This window comes from Bubalus kerabau, chromosome 9 (assembly GCF_029407905.1).
Source record: "Bubalus kerabau isolate K-KA32 ecotype Philippines breed swamp buffalo chromosome 9, PCC_UOA_SB_1v2, whole genome shotgun sequence".
NCBI classification, from domain to species: domain Eukaryota; kingdom Metazoa; phylum Chordata; class Mammalia; order Artiodactyla; family Bovidae; genus Bubalus; species Bubalus kerabau.
Genome location: NC_073632.1, coordinates 35,691,357 through 35,712,059, shown reverse-complemented (window position 1 = coordinate 35,712,059; position 20,703 = coordinate 35,691,357). Strand labels below are relative to the sequence as shown.

The 20,703-nt window shown below is 37.2% G+C and overlaps 1 protein-coding gene across 41 annotated transcripts in view; it reads right to left on the bottom strand.

The window, feature by feature from the left end:
* TRDN (triadin) overlaps positions 1–20,703 on the bottom strand; it is a 414,851-nt gene that overhangs the window by 313,000 nt on the left and 81,148 nt on the right. For all 41 annotated transcript variants that reach the window (XM_055535018.1, XM_055535007.1, XM_055535006.1 and 38 more), the window contains exons 3-4: positions 20,068–20,232; positions 18,998–19,030 (exon numbers count right to left, since the gene is read on the bottom strand). In XM_055535018.1, the coding sequence (XP_055390993.1) occupies positions 18,998–19,030; positions 20,068–20,232 (198 nt within the window). The remainder of the gene's footprint in view (positions 1–18,997; positions 19,031–20,067; positions 20,233–20,703) is intronic.

The window sequence follows — 20,703 nt, the reverse complement described above, 5'->3', positions numbered from 1 at the left end:
GCCTGGTAGGCTGCAGTACATGGGGTCCCGAAGAGTCAGACACGACTTCACTTTCACTTTTACTTTTCATTTCCATGCATTGGAGAAGGAAATGGCAACCCACTCCAGTGTTCTTGCCTAAAGAATCCCAGGGATGGGGGAGCCTGGTGGGCTGCCGTCTATGGGGTCACACAGAGTCGGACACGACTGAAGCAACATAGCAGCAACAGCAGCAGCAGACATCCCTAAAGCCAGTTCTACTTTTGTAAATTTTAGTCACTTGAACCAATAACCTTTTCCAGTAAGTCAGTCTGAAATGGGCTTAAGTCTCTTGTGGAAAATATAAGTTTAATTAAGACAGCATTTGAATCTGATGCAGAGTTGAGAATCCCTGATGGTTTTTCTGCTTTGCTTCTTTTAAATCATTTGTTGCATTTTTCAACAAACCTTTCTAAAAGGAGAAACATAACCTGGAATAGGTAAAACTTTTAGCAAACTGCTGGCAATTCAATGCAGCACCTTAGTGTCTCATGATGAAAGAGGGAACATGCAGAATCGGAAGAGAGAAGAATCTAGAAAACATATAAACCTAACACCCTCTAACACAGTTCAGTTCAGTTGCTCAGTTGTGTCTGACTCTTTGCAACCTCATGGGCTGCAGCACGTCAGGCTTCCTTATCTTTCACAAACTCCGGGAGTTTGCTCAAACTCATGTCCATGGACTTGGTGATGCCATCCAACCATCTCATCCTCTGTCGTCCCCTTCAATCTTTCTGAGCAACAGGGTCTTTTCCAATGAGTCTGTTCCTCACATCAGGTGGGCAAAGCATTGGAGTTTCATCCTCAGCATCTGTCCTTCCAATGAATATTCAGGACTGATTTCCTTTAGGATCAACTGGTTGGATCTCCTTGCAGTCCAAGGGACTCCAACACCACAGTTCAAAAGCATCAATTCTTCAGCGCTCAGCTTTCTTTGTATTCCAACTCTCACATTCATACATGACTACTGGAAAAACCATATCTTTGACTACATGAACCTTTTTCGGCAAAGTATGTCTCTGCTTTTTAATATGCTGTCTAGGTTGGTCACAGCTTTTCTTCAAAGGAGCAAGCATCTTTTAATTTCATGGCTGCAGTCACCATCCGCAGTGATTTTGGAACCCCAAAAAACAAAGCCTCTCACTGTTTCCATTATTTCCCCATCTATTTGCCATGAAGTGATGGGACCAGAGGCCATGATTTTAGTTTTCTGAATGTTGAGTTTTAAGCCATTTTCACTCTACTCTTTCACTTTCATAAAGAGGCTCTTTAATTCTTCGCTTTCTGCCATAAGGGTGGTGTCATCTGCATATCTGAGGTTACTGATATTTCTCCCAGCAATCTTGATTCCAGCTTGTGTTTCACCCAGCCTAGCATTTCGTATGATGTACTCTGCATATAAGTTAAATAAGCAGGGTGACAATATACAGCCTTGATGGACTCCTTTCCTGATTTGGAGCCAGTCTGTTGTTCCATGTTGTTTTAACTGTTGCTTCTTGACCTGCATATTGATTTCTTAGGAGGAAGGTCAGGTGGTCTGGTATTCCCATCTCTTTCAGAATTTTCCACAGTTTATTGTGATCCACACAGTCAAAGGCTTTGGCACGGTCAATAAAGCAGAAGTAGATGTTTTTCTGGCACTCTCTTGCTTTATCGATGATCCAAAGGATGTTGGCAATTTGATCTCTGGTTCCTTCGCCTTTTCTAAAACCAACTAGAACATCTGGAATTTCATGTTTAACGTACTGTTGAATCCTGACTTGGAGAATTTTGAGCATTACTTTGCTAGCATATGAGATGAGTGCATTTGTGTGGTTGTTTGAACATTCTTTGGCATTGCCTTTCTTTGGGATTGGAATGAAAACTGACCTTTACCATTCCTGTGCCCACTCCTGAGTTTTCCAGATTTGCTGACATATTGAGTGCAGCACTTTCACTTTCAGGATTTGGAATAGCTCAACTGGAATTCCATCACCTCCACTAGCTTTGTTCATAGTGATGCTTTCTAAGGCCCACTTGACTTCACATTCCAGGATGTCTGGCTCTAGGTGAGTGATCACACCATCGTGATTATGTGGGTCATGAAGATCTTTTTTGTACAGTTCTGGTATTCTTGCCACCTCTTCTTAATATCTTCTGCTTCTAAGTCCCTACCATTTCTGTCCTTTATTGTGCCTATCTTTGCATGAAATATTCCCTTGGCATCTTGAATTTTATTCTCACTCATAGACTCTTCAATTACTTATCCAATCTTATTTCCAAAAGGAACTACTTAAAATGGTTGGACCACAGCTGAGTTGTCTCAGCCTTTTTATTCTCCGTGATGTTGGCACCAAAATTTAATCCTTTGCTTCCACCAGCTTGTTAAGCTCCAGTGTTACTAGTATTATATCCACCATTCTAGTTCCAGTTTGCTTGCCTTGGTAGAAATGAGCTCTTCTGGATCCACAATTTGCTACAGCTGCAACTCCCTAGCAAAGTGAATCTCTGGATCATTCATTAGATCTTACTTTACCTCAGCCTCCTCAGTCTTTTTCATTCTAATCCCATCTCCAGGCCCACTGTCTGTCTCTGGGTTTTGCTTCCTGTCCTCACAGGCCTGATCAATATTGGGAAAGACAAGCAGAAAATAAAGCACTGAGTTCCTTCTGCAGCCTAAGGGGAATATGCAGTAGTGCAGTAATGGGGCTGAGTTTTGATCTGGACTTAGATAAGCAGTCCAAAGATAAATGTATATACTTAACAGTGTTACTAGGGCCAACCTGGTAACCAATATTCTGGGGCTATGAATTTTAACAAGTTTAGTCACCTTTCCATTCTCCCTCCTTTTTTCATGCACAGTATTTTTCAGACACTTTATGTTCAGCCTGGTGTAAGGCACCGAAGCTGCCAGCAAAGATTGATGCATTGAAATCTCTGGCACAGAAACGTGTCCATCTATCTTACTCCTGATGACGTGATACAACCTTCTGAATGGCCTAATCCTAGAGTCTTGAATATTTATGATGCTCAAATTTCCTGGCTCTTTCTTATTCACCCTGACTGCAAAGAGCTATTGCAGATTTCAATAAAGTGAGAAAAATACACAATGAAAGAACTGAGTTTAAATTTACTGGACTCTTTCAACCCCAGGAGCTTTACGGAAACTTTAAAACACGATTATAAGGAGATGTAATTTGTTTTGCTCTAAGAAGAGCCTCTTTCTCTGCCATTGGCATGCATCAGGAACAATCTCACAGAATATCAGCCTTCATATTTGAGTCCTGTTCAAACTTCAAGACAGCTCCTTGGTTCATAGAGCAAACAGTTGGGAAAAAAGGAAATTCAACATAATATAGAGGGGATTTGGGTTCTTTCTTTAAAGGCAGGTGATGATTTATCTCATACGGCCTCTATATCCCTAAAATTGAAGACCAATTTTTCCTTACCCCCAAAACTGGTATGTATGGTTCTGAAGGACTAAAAGTATTCTGCCTTATCTTTAAAGCTGAATGTCAGGAAATGACATTATAAGATGTAGTTTCTTGTTAAAAGACAATTATTGTCTCCTAAAATCACATATTTCAAGGAACATAAATGCTGTAATGATTATTATTATATACAGACTTATTACAGACTAAGGATTAAGTAAAAATAAACTGTAAAAAGAGATAAATATATCCATTATGTTGTACTTAGACATGTTAGTATAAAAAAGTTAAAAAGCTTTATCCTCAACAAAAGTTATACTTTTCATGAATGCTTATGCAATCTCAAAAATATGAAAGAAAAATCAATTAGGTTTGAGAGTAACCAGTATTTTACTTTTGAAAAAGAAATAGAAAAATGCTAAGATGCCTATGCTAAACAGACACATATTTTATTTTTTTTTTTTTTTTTTTTTTTTTTTTTTTTTTTTTTTTTTTTTTGACTGTATTGCTTTATAATATCATTTTTATTAAACTTTGTTTTAAAAATATTTATTTAGCTCCTCTGCCCGTTCTTTAAATTGGATTACTTGTCTTTTGTTGTTTCTACTTTGTTTTGTTTGTTTTTTAGATTCCAAAAGATAGAACAAGCTTAAGACTACAAGGGGTGGCGGGGCGAGGGCCAGATGAAATAGATGAAAGAGATTAGGAGGTACAAACCTCTAATGTAAAATAAATGATCAGAGGAATATAATGTACACATAGGGAATATAGTCAATATTGTTACGACTCTGTACAGCAACAAATAATAACTGGTTTTACTGCAGTGATCATTTCATAATGCATAAAAACAATGAATCACTATGTTGTATTAACATAATATTGTATGTTAATTATAACTCAATAAAATTTGTAAACTGTAATAATTTTTGAAAAAGTGCTATTGCTTTATGTTTCAGATGTAATTCTTGCTGTAGATATATTTCATCTAAACTTTGGTGCTGCTGCTCACTTAATTTATGGAAAATGTTTGCTATGTTAACTAATGGGCAAAGTCAGCCTTTGTTTTCAAATTTCTTACTCTAATCAAACTTCAGTTCAGTTCAGTTCAGTTACTCAGTCGTGTCTGACTCTTTGTGACCCCATGAATCACAGTACTCCAGGCCTTCCTGTCCATCACCAATTGCCGGAGTCTACCCAAACCCACATCCATTGAGTCGGTGATGCCATCCAACCATCTCATCCTCTGTCGTCCCCTTCTCCTCCTGCCCTCAATCTTTCCCAGCATCAAGGGCTTTTCAAATGAGTCAGCTCTTCCGATCAGGTGGCCAAGTATTGAAATTTCAGCTTCAACATCAGTCCTTTCAATGAACACCCAGGACTGATCTTTAGGATGGACTGGTTGGATCTCCTTGCAGTTCAAGGGACTCTAAAGAGTCTTCTCCAACACCACAGTCCAAAAGCATCAATACTTTGGTGCTCAGCTTTCTTTATAGTCCAATTCTCACATCCATACATGACCACTGGAAAAACCATAGCCTTGACTAGATGGACCTTTGTTGACAAAGTAATGTCCCTGCTTTTTAATATGCTGTCTAGGTTGGTCATAACTTTCCTTCCAAGGAGTAAGCGTCTTTTAATTTCATGGCTGCAATCACCATCTGCAGTGATTTTGGAGCCCCGCCCCCTGCCCCCCGCAAAAAAAAAGTCAGCCACTGTTGCCATTGTTTCCCCATCTATTTGCCATGAAATGATGGGATTGGATGCCATGATCTTAGTTTTCTGAATGTTGAGCTTTAAGCCAACTTTTTCACTCTCCTCTTTCACTTTCATCAAGAAGCTCCTTAGGTCTTTACTTTCTGCCATAAGGGTGGTGTCATCTGTATATCTGAGGTTATTGATATTTCTCCCAGCAATCTTGATTCCAGCTTGTGCTTCTTCCAGCCCAGCGTTTCTCATGATGTACTCTGCATATAAGTTAAATAAGCAGAGGGACAATATACAGCCTTGATGTACTCCTTTTCCTATTTGGAACCAGTCTGTTTTTTGGTTTTTTTTTTGTTGTTGTTGTTTTTTTTGACAAGGAGCCCTGGGATTTCTTTGGAAGGAATGATGCTAAAGGTGAAACTCCAATACTTTGGCCACCTCATGCAAAGAGCTGACTCATTGGAAAAGACTCTGATGCTGGGAGGGATTGGGGGCAGGAGAAGAAGGGGACGACAGAGGATGAGATGGCTGGATGGCATCACTGACTTGATGGGCGTGTGTCTGAATGAACTCTGGAGTTGGTGATGGACAGGGAGGCCTGGCGTGCTGCGATTCATGGGGTCGCAAAAAGTTGGACACGACTGAGCGACTGAACTGAGCTGAAGTTTGATTTGTTCCATGTCCAGTTCTAACTGTATGCAGATCTGGAAGCATACAGAAAGAACTGGACATGGAACAAATCAAACTTATTCCTTGTCAAAAATAAAAATAATTTTCCTTTTCAGTTCAAAAACAATTTTAGCAGGTATTTTTAGGAAATTATTGTGAAAGTGATAAATTTTGTAACATACTTGGAAGATAAATTATTAAAAATAGATGAAAATGTTTAAATTATTTAGATTTAATATAATAAGTTCATTTTACAATAAACTATACAACATGAAAAATCATTATTCTACTGCACATTATTTTATTTGAACTAATGTCAGGTAAAATTTTGAACTGTTTATAAAGCTAAGAGTAGTGTTGAAAGTTTGATATTCCAGAAATATATATGTGAGGAGTATACTAAATTCTGATGCTTCACTTTAGGGAATAATTTTTAAAGTTTTAAATATAAAAGAAATAACTGCAACAATTTTGTTAGGTATCATGAAAAAAATTTATAGGCAAAAGAGAATATATATTAAATCCATATATTTACATATATTTATTGAGCAACTAGCATTTAGTGAGTTTTTTGTTAATAGGAGGCAGAAAATACATATAATGAATAAATGTTACATAATGTATTATGTGTGTATATATATATATATATGTGTGTGTGTGTGTATGTGGTCAGTTGCTCAGTCATGTCTGACTGTCTGTGACCTCCTGGACTGTAGCCTGCCAGGCTCTTCTGTCCATGGAATTTCCCAGGCAAGAATACTGGTATGGGTTGCCTTTTCCTACTCCAGGGTATCTTCTCGACCAAGTGATTGAACCCATGTCTCTTGCATCCCCTGTATCTCCTGCATTGGCAGGTGAATTTTTTACCACTGTGGCACCAGGGAAGCCCACATATATATATACACACATTCATATATATATATATGAACATACACATAGTGAATTGGTCCTGCAAATAGTATATAATTTAATTTTTTGTCAGTGAAAGAGTTAGTGGCTCAGTCATGTCTGACTCTTAACAACTCCACTAACTGCAGCCTGCCAGGCTCCTCTGTTCATGGGATTCTCCAGGCAAGAACACTGAAGTGGGTTGCCATGACCTTCACAAAATATTAAGCATTTTACATTAAATAAAATACGATAAGGTCTGACTTCAATTAGATTAAATATTTCATAATATAATTACATAAATTAGGCTTTAAATTTATTTTTGAATTATTCAGAATTAGTCTGAAATGAATCACAGAAATTTGACATCCATGGGTTTGTTCAACATGTCTTTAACAGTTTGGTTGCCTTAGAAAATATCCAGTTATATTTAAAAGAATCAGTGTTAAACTCAAACTGCTTTGGTTGTTTCAAAGCACTTTTTTTTCCCAAGCAGTCATACTTCCTAGGAACAAGTATTGAAAATAACTGAAAAGAACTGCTTACATTTAAATTTTTAAAAGACATTTTTAGCTATCAGTATTTATTTCCTATGGATATTCTTTTTGTTTTGTTCTCAAGGGACTCTCCCTCAAGAGCATTGCATTCTTTCACATTATTCAGCTAAATAAAAGGCAAAATCATGAAATGAAATTTTCCATTGCTCCTGTATCCCACTCTACCTGGTTTTTGACTTCACACCATCCCATCATGACACAGAAAACCTGAGTATCAGCACCACTGCTCTCCTTTAGCGGATATATGCAAGACAGGACAGGACAGCCTACTGGTCTCTTTGGTTGGCATTCTAGCAATTTGATGACGGGTGAAAGATACTTCTTTATTTTGTAACATAGAATAAGTATTTGATAACTCTGGAGATGTTCTCAGGCAGATCAGTTTTAGGAAAGCATACAAATTAATTTGATTCCTTTACTGCTATTGGCACTCATTTATCCCTTAGAAGATGTGGTGATAACATGTCCATGTTTACCCTGCTGTGAAGAATACTACTGAACAGGGTGATTCCAGGTAAACAAAGCACACCCACCATATACAGCATGGAATTGTTCTAGAATATGTGATTTACAATGGTATTAGTTTTCGTAGTTAGAAGTTTTAAGTAATCAAATGATAAAAATATATATTTTATAATGATTTGGTGCCTTTGATCCTCATCCTGGAGTGTTTGGTAATAGAACTTAATATTTAAAAATTTTGACAAGCTGAAAAATAAATATGTGTAAAGAATATAAAGACACTAGGTTGAAGGCAGGAGGAGAAGGGGATGACAGAGCATGAAATGGTTGGATGGCATCACCAGCTCAATGGACATGAGTTTGAGTAGGCTCTGGGAGTTGGTGATGAACAGGGAAGCCTGGCGTGCTGCAGTCCATGGGGTCGCAAACAATCGGACACGACTGAGTGACTGAACTGAACTGAATTGAGGTACTACATTTAATATCCTGATCAAATCAGATCAGATCAGATCAGTCGCTCAGTTGTGTCCGACTCTTTGTGACCCCATGAATCGCAGCACGCCAGGCCTCCCTGTCCCTCACCAACTCCCAGAGTTCACTATATAACAACATAAATCACAGAGGAGCAGATTCTAAAGCATCATCCATATTAAGAACCTGTTTAATAATCAATCCTATAAACCTGAGATTATGTGACTGGACAATTATTCCTTATCAAATTAGAAATGCAAACTCCACTCATAAATAACCAGGTGGTTGAATTTTCATTTTGGTAAAAATAGCTAGAACTGGACAAATGAAACCAACATTTTTAGCACATATAAACAAAATGTTTCACATAGACACAGTTAATTAAATAATGCCACAACCTGATAATTTAGGTAGTATAAAATGGCTAAATATTATTCAATTTATCTGAATGGGAAAGAGTACTAATGAAAAGATTAATACTCATTTAGACAGGTGAAAATCAAATATTTTTAGAGAATATAATTCTAGATTATAGAAAAACAATAAAAAAATTCTTAAAATTTTAAAATGTGAAATTTATAAAATAATCCATAAGATAGAGATAAGCTCATAGAATCTCTCCCCAAATAATAATATAAAAATATGCTTTTAAAGGCAGAATATGTATTACAAATGTTTTGTAAATTAATACATGCTGATTAAAAACTCATTGTTTCTATGATGATTCTACAAAAGAAAAAGTTTTAAATAAAATATGTTAATTGTAGTGAAATATATTTCCTTTGGTCCACTTCAAATGAGGGTTGTTATTATATAGGTTCTGTAACAAGGTAGGGTGTATAACATGTTTCTCTAAATGTCCATTTTCTCACGTAACTCTGTGAACAATAATATTAAGAAAATATATTCAGGTGATTTTAGTCAATTCTCTTTCTAGTAATCCTTGAAGGCATTAGTGTACATAGTTTTAAACATACATATCCCTTAAGACTGTTTGAACTAATGATCATTACTGACATTTAAAAAAAGCATCCTAAACAATTATTTAATAGTTTCTCTGTTGATTTGATAAAGCAAGGCAATAATTTAAGAAACAATGCACAGCTTTATGTGCATTTGACATTTATGGTAAACATTTTATAAAACTTAATTTTAAAATAATCCCACCAGGAAATTCAAATCAAAAGTAATGAACAGATTCTATATTAAATACTAGATATTGATTTATGAAGAATGTGATCTTATATGATATTCTCATAGCATTAATTATTTATTTTATTTTTATTTAAAAAAATTTTTTTGAAAATAACTGATTTCCTTTATTAACACTGAAACAAAGACTCTCAAACATTCTGCTTAAGTCATCATGGAAACATGATTTTTGTCACAAAGAGAGAATCTTTGTGTTACAAAGAGAGAGTCTTGCATTGTCTGTTTGTTTTTGTTTTGTTTTTTAATTTTATTTTATTTAACTTTACAATATTGTATTGGTTTTGCCATATATCAAAATGAATCTGCCACAGGTATACCTGTGTTCCCCATCCTGAACCCTCCCCCCTCCTCCCTCCCCATACCACCCTCTGGGTCATCCCGGTGCACCAGCCCCAAGCATCCAGTATCGTGCATCGAACCTGGACTGGCGACTCGTTTCATACATGATAGCATACATGTTTCAATGCCATTCTCCGAAATCATCCCACCCTCTCCCTCTCCCACAGGGTCCAAAAGACTGTTCTATATATCAGTGTCTCTTTTGCTGTCTTGTATACAGGGTTATTGTTACCATCTTTCTAAATTCCATATATATGCATTAGTATACTGTATTGGTGTTTTTCTTTCTGGCTTACTTCACTCTGTATAATAGGCTCCAGTTTCATTCACCTCGTTAGAACTGATTTAAATGTATTCTTTGTAATGGCTGAGTAATACTCCATTGTGTATATGTACCACTGCTTTCTTATCCATTCATCTGCTAATGGACATCTAGGTTGCTTCCATGTCCTGGCTATTATAAACAGTGCTGCAATGAACATTGGGGTACACGTGTCTCTTTCCCTTCTGGTTTCCTCAGTGTGTATGCCCAGGGGTGGGATTGCTGGATCATAAGGCAGGTCTATTTCCAGTTTTTTAAGGAATCTCCACACTGTTCTCCATAGTGGCTGTACTAGTTTGCATTCCCACCAACAGTGTAAGAGGGTTCCCTTTTCTCCACACCCTCTCCAGCATTTATTGCTTGTAGACTTTTGGATCGCAGCCATTCTGACTGGTGTGAAATGGTACCTCATAGTGGTTCTGATTTGTATTTCTCTGACAATGAGTGATGTTGAGCATCTTTTCATGTGTTTGTTAGCCATCTGTATGTCTTCTTTGGAGAAATGTCTATTTAGTTCTTTGGCCCATTTTTTGATTGGGTCATTTATTTTTCTGGAATTGAGCTGTAGGAGTTGCTTGTATATTTTTGAGATTAGTTGTTTGTTGCTTCATTTGCTATTATTTTCTCCCATTCTGAAGGCTGTCTTTTCACCTTGCTTAGAGTTTCCTTTGTTGTGCAGAAGCGTTTAAGTTTAATTAGATCCCATTTGTTTATTTTTGCTTTTATTTCCAATATTCTGGGCGGTGGGTCATAGAGGATCCTGCTGTGATGTATGTTGGAGAGTGTTTTGCCTATGTTCTCCTCTAGGAGTTTTATAGTTTCTGGTCTTATGTTTAGATCTTTAATCCAGTTTGAGTTTTTGTGTATGGTGTTAGAAAGTGCTCTAGTTTCACTCTTTTACAAGTAGTTGACCAGTTTTCCCAGCACCACTTGTTAAAGAGATTGTCTTTAATCCATTGTATATTCTTGCCTCCTTTGTCAAAGATAAGGTGTCCATATGTGTGTGGATTTATCTCTGGGCTTTCTATTTTGTTCCATTGATCTATATTTCTGTCTTTGTGCCAGTACCATACTGTCTTGATGACTGTGGCTTTGTAGTAGAGCCTGAAGTCAGGCAGGTTGATTCCTCCAGTTCCATTCTTCTTTCTCAAGATAGCTTTGGCTATTCGAGATTTTTTGTATTTCCATACAAATTGTGAAACTATTTGTTCTAGCTCTGTGAAGAATACCGTTGGTAGCTTGATAGGGATTGCATTGAATCTATAGATTGCTTTGGGTAGTATAATCATTTTCACTATATTGATTCTTCCAATCCATGAACATGGTATATTTCTCCATCTATTAGTGTCCTCTTTGATTTCTTTCACCAGTGTTTTATAGTTTTCTATATATAGGTCTTTAGTTTCTTTAGGTAGATATATTCCTAAGTATTTTATTCTTTCCGTTGCAATGGTGAATGGAATTGTTTCCTTAATTTCTCTTTCTGTTTTCTCATTATTAGTGTATAGGAATGCAAGGGATTTCTGGGTGTTGAAATTATATCCTGCAACTTTACTATATTCATTAACTAGTTCTAGTAATTTTCTGGTGGAGTCTTTAGGGTTTTCTATGCAGAGGATCATGTCATCTGCAAACAGTGAGAGTTTTACTTCTTCTTTTCCAATTTGGATTCCTTTTATTTCTTTTTCTGCTCTGATTGCTGTGGCCAAAACTTCCAAAACTATGTTGAATAGTAATGGTGAAAGTGGGCACCCTTGTCTTGTTCCTGACTTTAGAGGAAATGCTTTCAATTTTTCACCATTGAGGATAATGTTTGCTGTGGGTTTGTCATATATAGCTTTGATTATGTTGAGGTATGTTCCTTCTATTCCTGCTTTCTGGAGAGTTTTTTATCATAAATGGATGTTGAATTTTGTCAAGGCTTTCTCTGCATCTATTGAAATAATCATATGGTTTTTATTTTTCAATTTGTTAATGTGGTGTATTACACTGATTGATTTGTGGATATTGAAGAATCCTTGCATCCCTGGGATAAAGCCCACTTGGTCATAGTGTATGATCTTTTTAATGTGTTGTTGGATTCTGATTGCTAGAATTTTGTTAAGGATTTTTGCATCTATGTTCATCAGTGATATTGGCCTGTAGTTTTCTTTTTTTGTGGCATCTTTGTCAGGTTTTGGTATTAGGGTGATGGTGGCCTCATAGAATGAGTTTGGAAGTTTACCCTCCTCTGCAATTTTCTGGAAGAGTTTGAGTAGGATAGGTGTTAGCTCTTCTCTAAATTTTTGGTAGAATTCAGCTGTGAAGCCGTCTGGACCTGGGCTTTTGTTTGCTGGAAGATTTCTGATTACAGTTTCAATTTCTGTGCTTGTGATGGGTCTGTTAAGATTTTCTATTTCTTCCTGGTCCAGTTTTGGAAAGTTGTACTTTTCTAAGAATTTGTCCATTTCTTCCATGTTATCCATTTTATTGCCATATAATTGCTGATAGTAGTGTCTTATGATCCTTTGAATTTCTGTGTTGTCTGTTGTGATCTCTCCATTTTCATTTCTAATTTTATTGATTTGATTTTTCTCCCTTTGTTTCTTGAGGTGTCTGGCTAATGGTTTGTCAATTTTATTTATTCTTTCAAAGAACCAGCTTTTGGCTTTGTTGAGTTTTGCTATGGTCTCTTTTGTTTCTTTTGCATTTATTTCTGCCCTAATTTTTAAGATTTCCTTACTTCTACTAACCCTGGGGTTCTTCATTTCTTCCTTTTCTAGTTGCTTTAGGTGTAGAGTTAGATTATTTATTTGACTTTTTTCTTGTTTCTTGAGGTATGCCTGTAGTGCTATGAACTTTCCCCTTAGGACTGATTTTACAGTGTCCCACAGGTTTTGGGTTGTGTGTTTTCATTTTCATTCATTTCTATGCAAATTTTGATTTCTTTTTTGATTTCTTCTGTGATGTGATGGTTATTCAGCAGTGTGTTGTTCAGCCTCCATATGTTGGAATTTTTAATATTTTTACTCCTGTAATTGAGATCTAATCTTACTGCATTGTGGTCAGAAAAGATGCTTGGAATGATTTCAATTTTTCTGAATTTACCAAGGCTAGGTTCATGGCCCAAGATGTGATCTATCCTGGAGAAGATTCCGTGTACGCTTGAGAAAAAGGTGAAATTCATTGTTTTGGGATGAAATGTCCTGTAGATATCAATTAGGTCTAACTGGTCTATTGTATCGTTTAAAGTTTGTGTTTCCTTGTTAATTTTCTGTTCAGTTGATCTATCCATAGGTGTGAGTGGGGTATTAAAGTCTCCCACTATTATTATGTTGTTAATTTCTCCTTTCATACTTGTTAGTATTTGTCTTACATATTGCGGTGCTCCTATGTTGGGTGCATATATATTTATAATTGTTATATCTTCTTCTTGGATTGATCCTTTGATCATTATGTAGTGACCTTCTTTGTCTCTTTTCACAGCCTTTGTTTTAAAGTCTATTTTATCTGATATGAGTATTGCTACTCCGGCTTTCTTTTGGTCCCTATTAGCATGGAAAATCTTTTTCCAGCCCTTCACTTTCAGTCCGTATGTGTCCCCTGTTTTGAGGTGGGTCTCTTGTAGACAACATATATAGGGGTCTTGTTTTTGTATCCATTCAGCCAGTCTTTGTCTTTTGGTTGGGGCATTCAACCCATTTACGTTTAAGGTAATTATTGAAAAGTATGATCCCATTGTCATTTACTTTATTGTTTTGGGTTCGAATTTATACACCCTTTTTGTGTTTCCTGTTTAGAGAATATCCTTTAGTATTTGTTGGAGAGCTGGTTTGGTGGTGCTGCATTCTCTCAGCTTTTGCTTGTCTGTAAAGCTTTTGATTTCTCCTTCATATTTGAATGAGATCCTTGCTGGGTACAATAATCTGGGCTGTAGGTTATTTTCTTTCATCACTTTAAGTATGTCTTGCCATTCCCTCCTGGCTTGGAGAGTTTCTATTGAAAGATCAGCTGTTATCCTTATGGGAATTCCCTTGTGTGTTATTTGTTGTTTTTCCCTTGCTGCTTTTAATATTTGTTCTTTGTGTTTGATCTTTGTTAATTTGATTAATATGTGTCTTGGGGTGTTTTGCCTTGGGTTTATCCTGTTTGGGACTCTCTAGGTTTCTTGGACTTGAGTGATTATTTCCTTCCCCATTTTAGGGAAGTTTTCAACTATTATCTGCTCAAGTATTTTCTCATGGTCTTTCTTTTTGTCTTCTTCTTCTGGGACCCCTATGATTCAAATGTTGTAGTGTTTAATATTGTCCTGGAGGTCTCTGAGATTGTCCTCCTTTCTTTTAATTCATTTTTCTTTTTTCCTCTCTGATTCATTTATTTCTACCATTCTATCTTCTAATTCACTAATCCTATTTCTGCCTCTGTTATTCTACTATTTGTTGCCTCCAGAGTGTTTTTGATCTCATTTATTGCATTATTCATTATATATGGACTCTTCTTTATTTCTTCTAGGTCCTTGTTAAACCTTTCTTGCATCTTCTCAATCCTTATCTCCAGGCTATTTATCTGTGATTCCATTTTGATTTCAAGATTTTGGATCAATTTCACTATCATTATTTGGAATTCTTTATCAGGTAGATTCCCTATCTCTTCCTCTTTTGTTTGGTTTGGTGGGCATTTATCCTGTTCCTTTACCTGCTGGGTATTCCTCTGTCTCTTCATCTTATTTAAATTGCTGAGTTTGGGGTGTCCTTTCTGTATTCTGGCAGTTTGTGGAATCCTCTTTATTGTGGCATTTCCTCATTGTGTGTGGGTTTGTACAGGTGGCTTGTCAAGGTTTCTTGGTTAGGGAAGCTTGTGTCGGTGTTCTGGGGGGTGGAGCTGGATTACTTCTCTCTGGAGTGCAATGAAGTGTCCAGTAATGAGTTATGAGATGTCTATGGTTTTGGGGTGACTTTGGGCAGCCTGTATATTGGAGCTCAGGGCTGTGTTCCTTTGTTGCTGGAGAATTTGCTTGGTATGTCTTGCCCTGGAACTTGTTGGCCCTTGTGTGGTGTTTGGTTTCAGTGTAGGTATGGAGGCATTTGATGAGCTCTTGTCAATTAATGTTCCTTAGAGTCAGGGTTTGGACTTAAGCCTCCTGCTTCCAGTTATCGGTCTTATTTTTACAGTAGTCTCAAAACTTCTCCTTCTATACAGCACCATTGATAAAACATCTAGGTTAAAGATGAAAAGTTTCTCCACCGTGAGGGTCACCCAGAGAGGTTCACAGCGTTACATGGAGAAGAGAAGAGGGAGGAGGGAGTTAGAGGTGACCCGAATGAGATGAGGTAGAATCAATAGAGGAGAGAGCGGGCTAACCAGTAATCACTTCCTTATGTGCACTCCACAACTGGACCACTCAGAGATTATACAGAGAAGAGAAGAGGGAGGAAGGAGACAGAGGTGGCCAGGAGGATAAAAGGAGGGAATGAAAAGGAGAGAGACAGATCCAGCCAGTAATCAGTTCTCTAAGTGTTCTCCACTGTCTGGAACACACAGAAATTCACAGAGTTGGGTAGAGTAGAGAAGGGTTAGGGAGGAGACACAGGCGACCTGGTGGAAAAAAAGGAGAGTCTGAAGGGGGAGAGAGCAGTCAAGCCAGTAATCTCACTCCCTATTAAAAAATGGGTCCTGAAGATTGGGTTCTTAAAGGTACAAAATTGGTAACAAATACCTAAAAGCAAAAATTAAAAATCTAGAGTAGAGTTTGGAATTTCAAAAATACAATGCTAAAGAAAAGAAGAAGAAAAAGAAAGAGAAAAAAAAACAAAAACAAACAAAGTCACAAAAATTATAAAGAAGATATAGGTACAAAATTGATAACAAATACCAAAAAGCATAAATTAAAAATCTAGAGTAGAGTTTGGAATTTCAGGAATACAATGTTAAAGAAAAGATGAAGAGAAAGAAAAAAAAAGTCACAAAAGTTATAAAAAAATATATAGATACAAAATTGATAACAAATACCAAAAAGCTAAAATTAAAAATCTAAAGCAGAGTTTGGAATTTCAAAAATACAATGTTAAAGAAAAGAAGAAAAAAAAAAAACAAGGTCACAAAAGTTATAAAAGATAGATATATGAAGATTGGTTTTTTTAAAAGAAAAAGTGTCTTTCTTTTTTTTGCAAAGTAATAGCAGGTTATAAAAGTGAAAATTAAAGGAGTAATAGAGGACTAAAATTTTTTTTTAAATTAAAAAAAAAAGAAAGAAAGAATGATCATAAAAATAGTAAAAATATATATAGGACTTTCTCTGATGTTGTTGTGGGTATTGTGGGTTCAGTTCATTTTTGGCTAGTTCCTTGTTCCAGCTTATATTTCTCAAGATCTATAGGCCCCTTCCTATGTAGTTGGTACTAACCACGGGGTTTTAATCTATTGCCCGTCGCTTCCAAGGAGGTTCCCTCTGTTATAGCGTCTTCTGTTGCTGGTCTCTTCAGTGTCTGATTTCCACCCTGATACAAAGGGGACGGTGGTGGACACCTTTTTTTTTTTTAAGGCTCACTTGTTCAGTCGTGCTGTGGGGAGGGAGGGACGCTGCAAATAAATAAGACTGGCGTGTACTCGCAGTGCCTCAGCCACACTGGGTTTGCCCCCGCTCACGGCATGTAGTAGCCTCCCTGCCCACACTGCTCAGGCTCTAGATTGCTCTGCCGGCAACCATCCGTGGCCGGCCCTGGGCTGCCTGCACCTCCCAGGTGTAAGCCGCTCAGGTTCAGGCACTCAGGTAGTCCTCAGAGGCACAGACTCGGTTGGGCCTGCGTTTTGTGCCCTTCCCAGGTCCGAGCAGCTCAGACAAGAAAGACAAGACATATACTTGTCTTTCAATGATGAGGTGTTTGGCGAGCGCAGTTGCTGCGACTTATCGCCTGGGTGTACAACTGGCGCACCTTCTCAGGCGGATGTTGACTGTCCAGAACCCCAGGAAGTTTTAGTTAGCAAAGAAGCCTGCTTACAGTTTTGTAGATAATGTCTCTCTGGGGCTGCAATTGCCCCCTTCCGGCTCTGGCTGCCTGTTACCGGAGGGGGATGGTCTGCAGCCGGCTATCTCTGTATAGTCCTTTGTTCCGTGCACGGGCCTGGCGGTGTCTTAGATTAGGGCTGGCTTTTCGCGTGGTAGATATCCCACAGTCTGGTTTGCTAGCCCAAATTATTTCACTCAGGTAGCGCTCGGGGTATTCAGGCCAGATCCTTACTCTAAGTGATGCAGCCTGCGCCAGGCCTCCCTGCCCAGCCCCCGCTTTCTAATGGCGGATGCAAGCATCTGTGCTGCTTCTCCGCTGGAGGAGTTACCATAGGGCTCGTAATCTGTGGGTTTTAATTGTTTATTTATTTCTCCTCCCTGTTATGTTGCCCTCTGTGCTTCCAAGGCTCGGCACAGACTCGGCAGTGAGAATGTTTCCTGGTGTTTGGAAACTTCTCTCTTTTTAAGACTCCCTTCCCGGGACAGAGCTCCGTCCCTCCCTCTTTTGTCTCTTTTTTTGTCTTTTATATTTTTTCCTACCTCCTTTCGAAGACAATGGGTTGCTTTTCTGGGTGCCTGATGTCCTCTGCCGGCATTCAGAAGTTGTTTTGTGGAATTTACTCGGTGTTTAAATGTTCTTTTGATGAATTTGTGGGGGAGAAAGTGTTCTCCCCGTCCTACTCTTCTGCCATCTTCTGCACTGCCTCTCATAGAATTTAATTTATAAGTAGGAAAATATTTATCCTCCTCTTTTCCACAACTAAACAGACTAAATATATACATAAACTGTAATTTCCATACTATGATTTGTAACTCATTATATTAAACTTTGACTATGTTCTGTGCACTATCCATTGGAGATCAGCTATAAAAAGACTTTACTTTTTACCCCAAGAAGTTTATAAACTAATCTAGAGTCTCTAAACCCAGATTTGATGACAAAGTCTGAGTTCTTGGGTTCTCATCATGGATTTGTGAGAAGGGAAACCTATCCTTTCTCCTCTCAATAGCTTCATAAACACTTTCATTTCTAGATGGCATTCCTACATTTGAGTTTCACTACTTAATTTATCATTTATTGGACAAGTTATAAATTCAAATTTTCCAAATTAACATACATACACTAAGCAGATTTTATTTCAAACAGTGAGGTGATCATGATCTGTTGCTGCTGCTGCTGCTGCTAAGTCGCTTCAGTCATGTTCGACTCTGTGCGACCCCAGAGATGGCAGCCCACCAGGCTCCCCCGTCCCTGGGATTCTCCAGGCAAGAACACTGGAGTGGGTTGCCATTTCCTTCTCCAATGCATGAAAGTGAAAAGTGAAAGTGAAGTTGTTCAGTCGTGTCCGACTCTTAGCGACCCCATGGACTGCAGCCTCCCAGGCGCCTCCATCCATGGGATTTTCCAGGCAAGAGTACTGGAGTGGGGTGCCATTGCCTTCTCCAATTAGTTATGTGGACCAATAACTAATTGCATTAAGAGTGATTTCTATGCTTCTCTCTCATACAAAATAAACCTCAGGATAATATACTTTGCCTTCTAGACATAATTCCTACCCCTTCCTGTAAAATCTCTGAGTCTTTTTCTTCATGGTTCTAACTCCCTTTCCCAGTCATATTGCTCCCATCTTCTGGATTTGTGACCATTCCATTCAGTGACTGAAGACCTTGATTATTCCTTAAAGGGATCCCTGTGAACCACATCAAACCACACTCGGATGACTCAATTGCTTTGTGAGGACACATGATATATACTGCCTCCAAGATTATTCTCCTCCACATTATATCAGCCACATTGTCCAACAGTTATCCTCTAAAATTGAATAAAATACTGATAATAACTGAAGAAAAAGAAAAAAAAAACAAATTAAGTCCACAACAAAGTAAAATCTATTTGACTCATGGTAAAAATCAACATTACCATAAAAAATACTTTTTTTGCAGAGGTGAAACAACTAACCTTTTTTTTTCAAGGGAGGCTCCTCTATTTCTCCTAAATGAAGACAAAAACAGTAAATTAGAAAAACTTTCAGCAGAGCATAAAATTGCCTCTCAATTTTCCCATTTTCTTTTGTTCATTCTTTTATAAAACATCTATTAATTTTGATAATAGTAGTCTATATATTACTTTGCCTTCCAAATTCCAAGCTTTAATATAAACTTTGCCTATGTACATTTATTTAAGATAGTTTCACTTTTATGAGTTCAATAAAATTGTGGCAGTTATCCAAATTATACATTATGGTTTGTATATCATGTTCATTTCAGTTCTCTGCTGTTCATCTCAACCTCTGACAGAGGCCAAACAAATACAAATTTAGACAAAGTCATAGAAAGGGCTAAAATAATTAGACCTTTCCTGTTAATCAAGGCTGAATACATAAGTTCTGATGAGGAAAGCTGATCTTAAAAGTGTCATCTAAAAGGCAGAATTCACAATGCTTGTTCTTTTCACATCCACTCAACAGAAGTTTACATGTGGTTTAAGTTTGTTATTTCCTTTTGTTCATTCATATATAACAGAGAGTAAATAGGTTAGTTGCATAATTGCTGTGACATTTACCTCCATTTGTTTCAATCAATTTACTTTCATCGTGATTTTAGTAGGATTGCCTTCTGCTATTTATGAATACAAATTATATGTATTACATATATATATATGTACATTTAGTCTTACTATTGTTATTTCAAACTTGGGAAATAGTAACTATTTCTTTCCTGAAAAAGCATATAAATGTGAGTTTCTATTGTGGTTTTGTAGGTTTGCTTAATAAATCTCTCTGTACTACTCTAATATAGCATTTAATTTTGACATCTTTGCCATAATGGCAGATAATCTGTAAGTTGAAAGCCATATAAAGACCAATTTACTGAGTTTGGCAGCCTGTTGATAGGCTGTTTGCACTCATAAACATGTTCATTTTGGTTTAGCTTGACCCAAGTGCACATTTGTGCAGAAACTTAAGCTAACTATTATTATACATATCAAATAGCAGTCCCAGCAGTTGGATGTCTCTGTGCTCTTTGTACCTTTATCAGTGTCCTCCTCTCCATCATCATCATCTTCTTCATCACCCTCGGATGAGATGATGTCAGACAGCAAAGAAAAGAAGCCATAGACCCAGTCTGTGGTTTCCTCCACAGCATCATGTACAAGTTTTAGAGGATCTGAGCCAATCTTGGAAATAGAGCTTGCTAAAAGTAATTAAAAACAAAGAAAAATTTTGCAATTATTCCCAAAGAAACCAAGAAAAGCTGCTTTTCCTGATTTATTCTTTTAACACAATAAATATGTCAATTTCATTAATTTAAATATTGCTTGGCAATAGTTCTTTTGCTCATAAAGAGAAATTAATTTTTGTGGTAGTATACATGTGTGTTCAATTAAAAAGAGAAGTTATTGGGTACATCTGGTACCAAACACTGTAGGGTTACCCTTGAGAAGTTTACAATCCAAGTAAGCATTCAGCACAGGGGAAAATGAAGAATGAATTAAAGTAATGTGTATTATGTTATCCAAATTGTAGCAATCCTGAGTTACAGATGTTCTGGAACAGAAGAAATCATTGTTGGTCTATATTGTACTGGAAAGCATCATGGAAAAATGCCTCTGTAAATTTTTAGACAAACAGTAAGTTCTGAGTTGACTAAGATAGCTGTGACTAA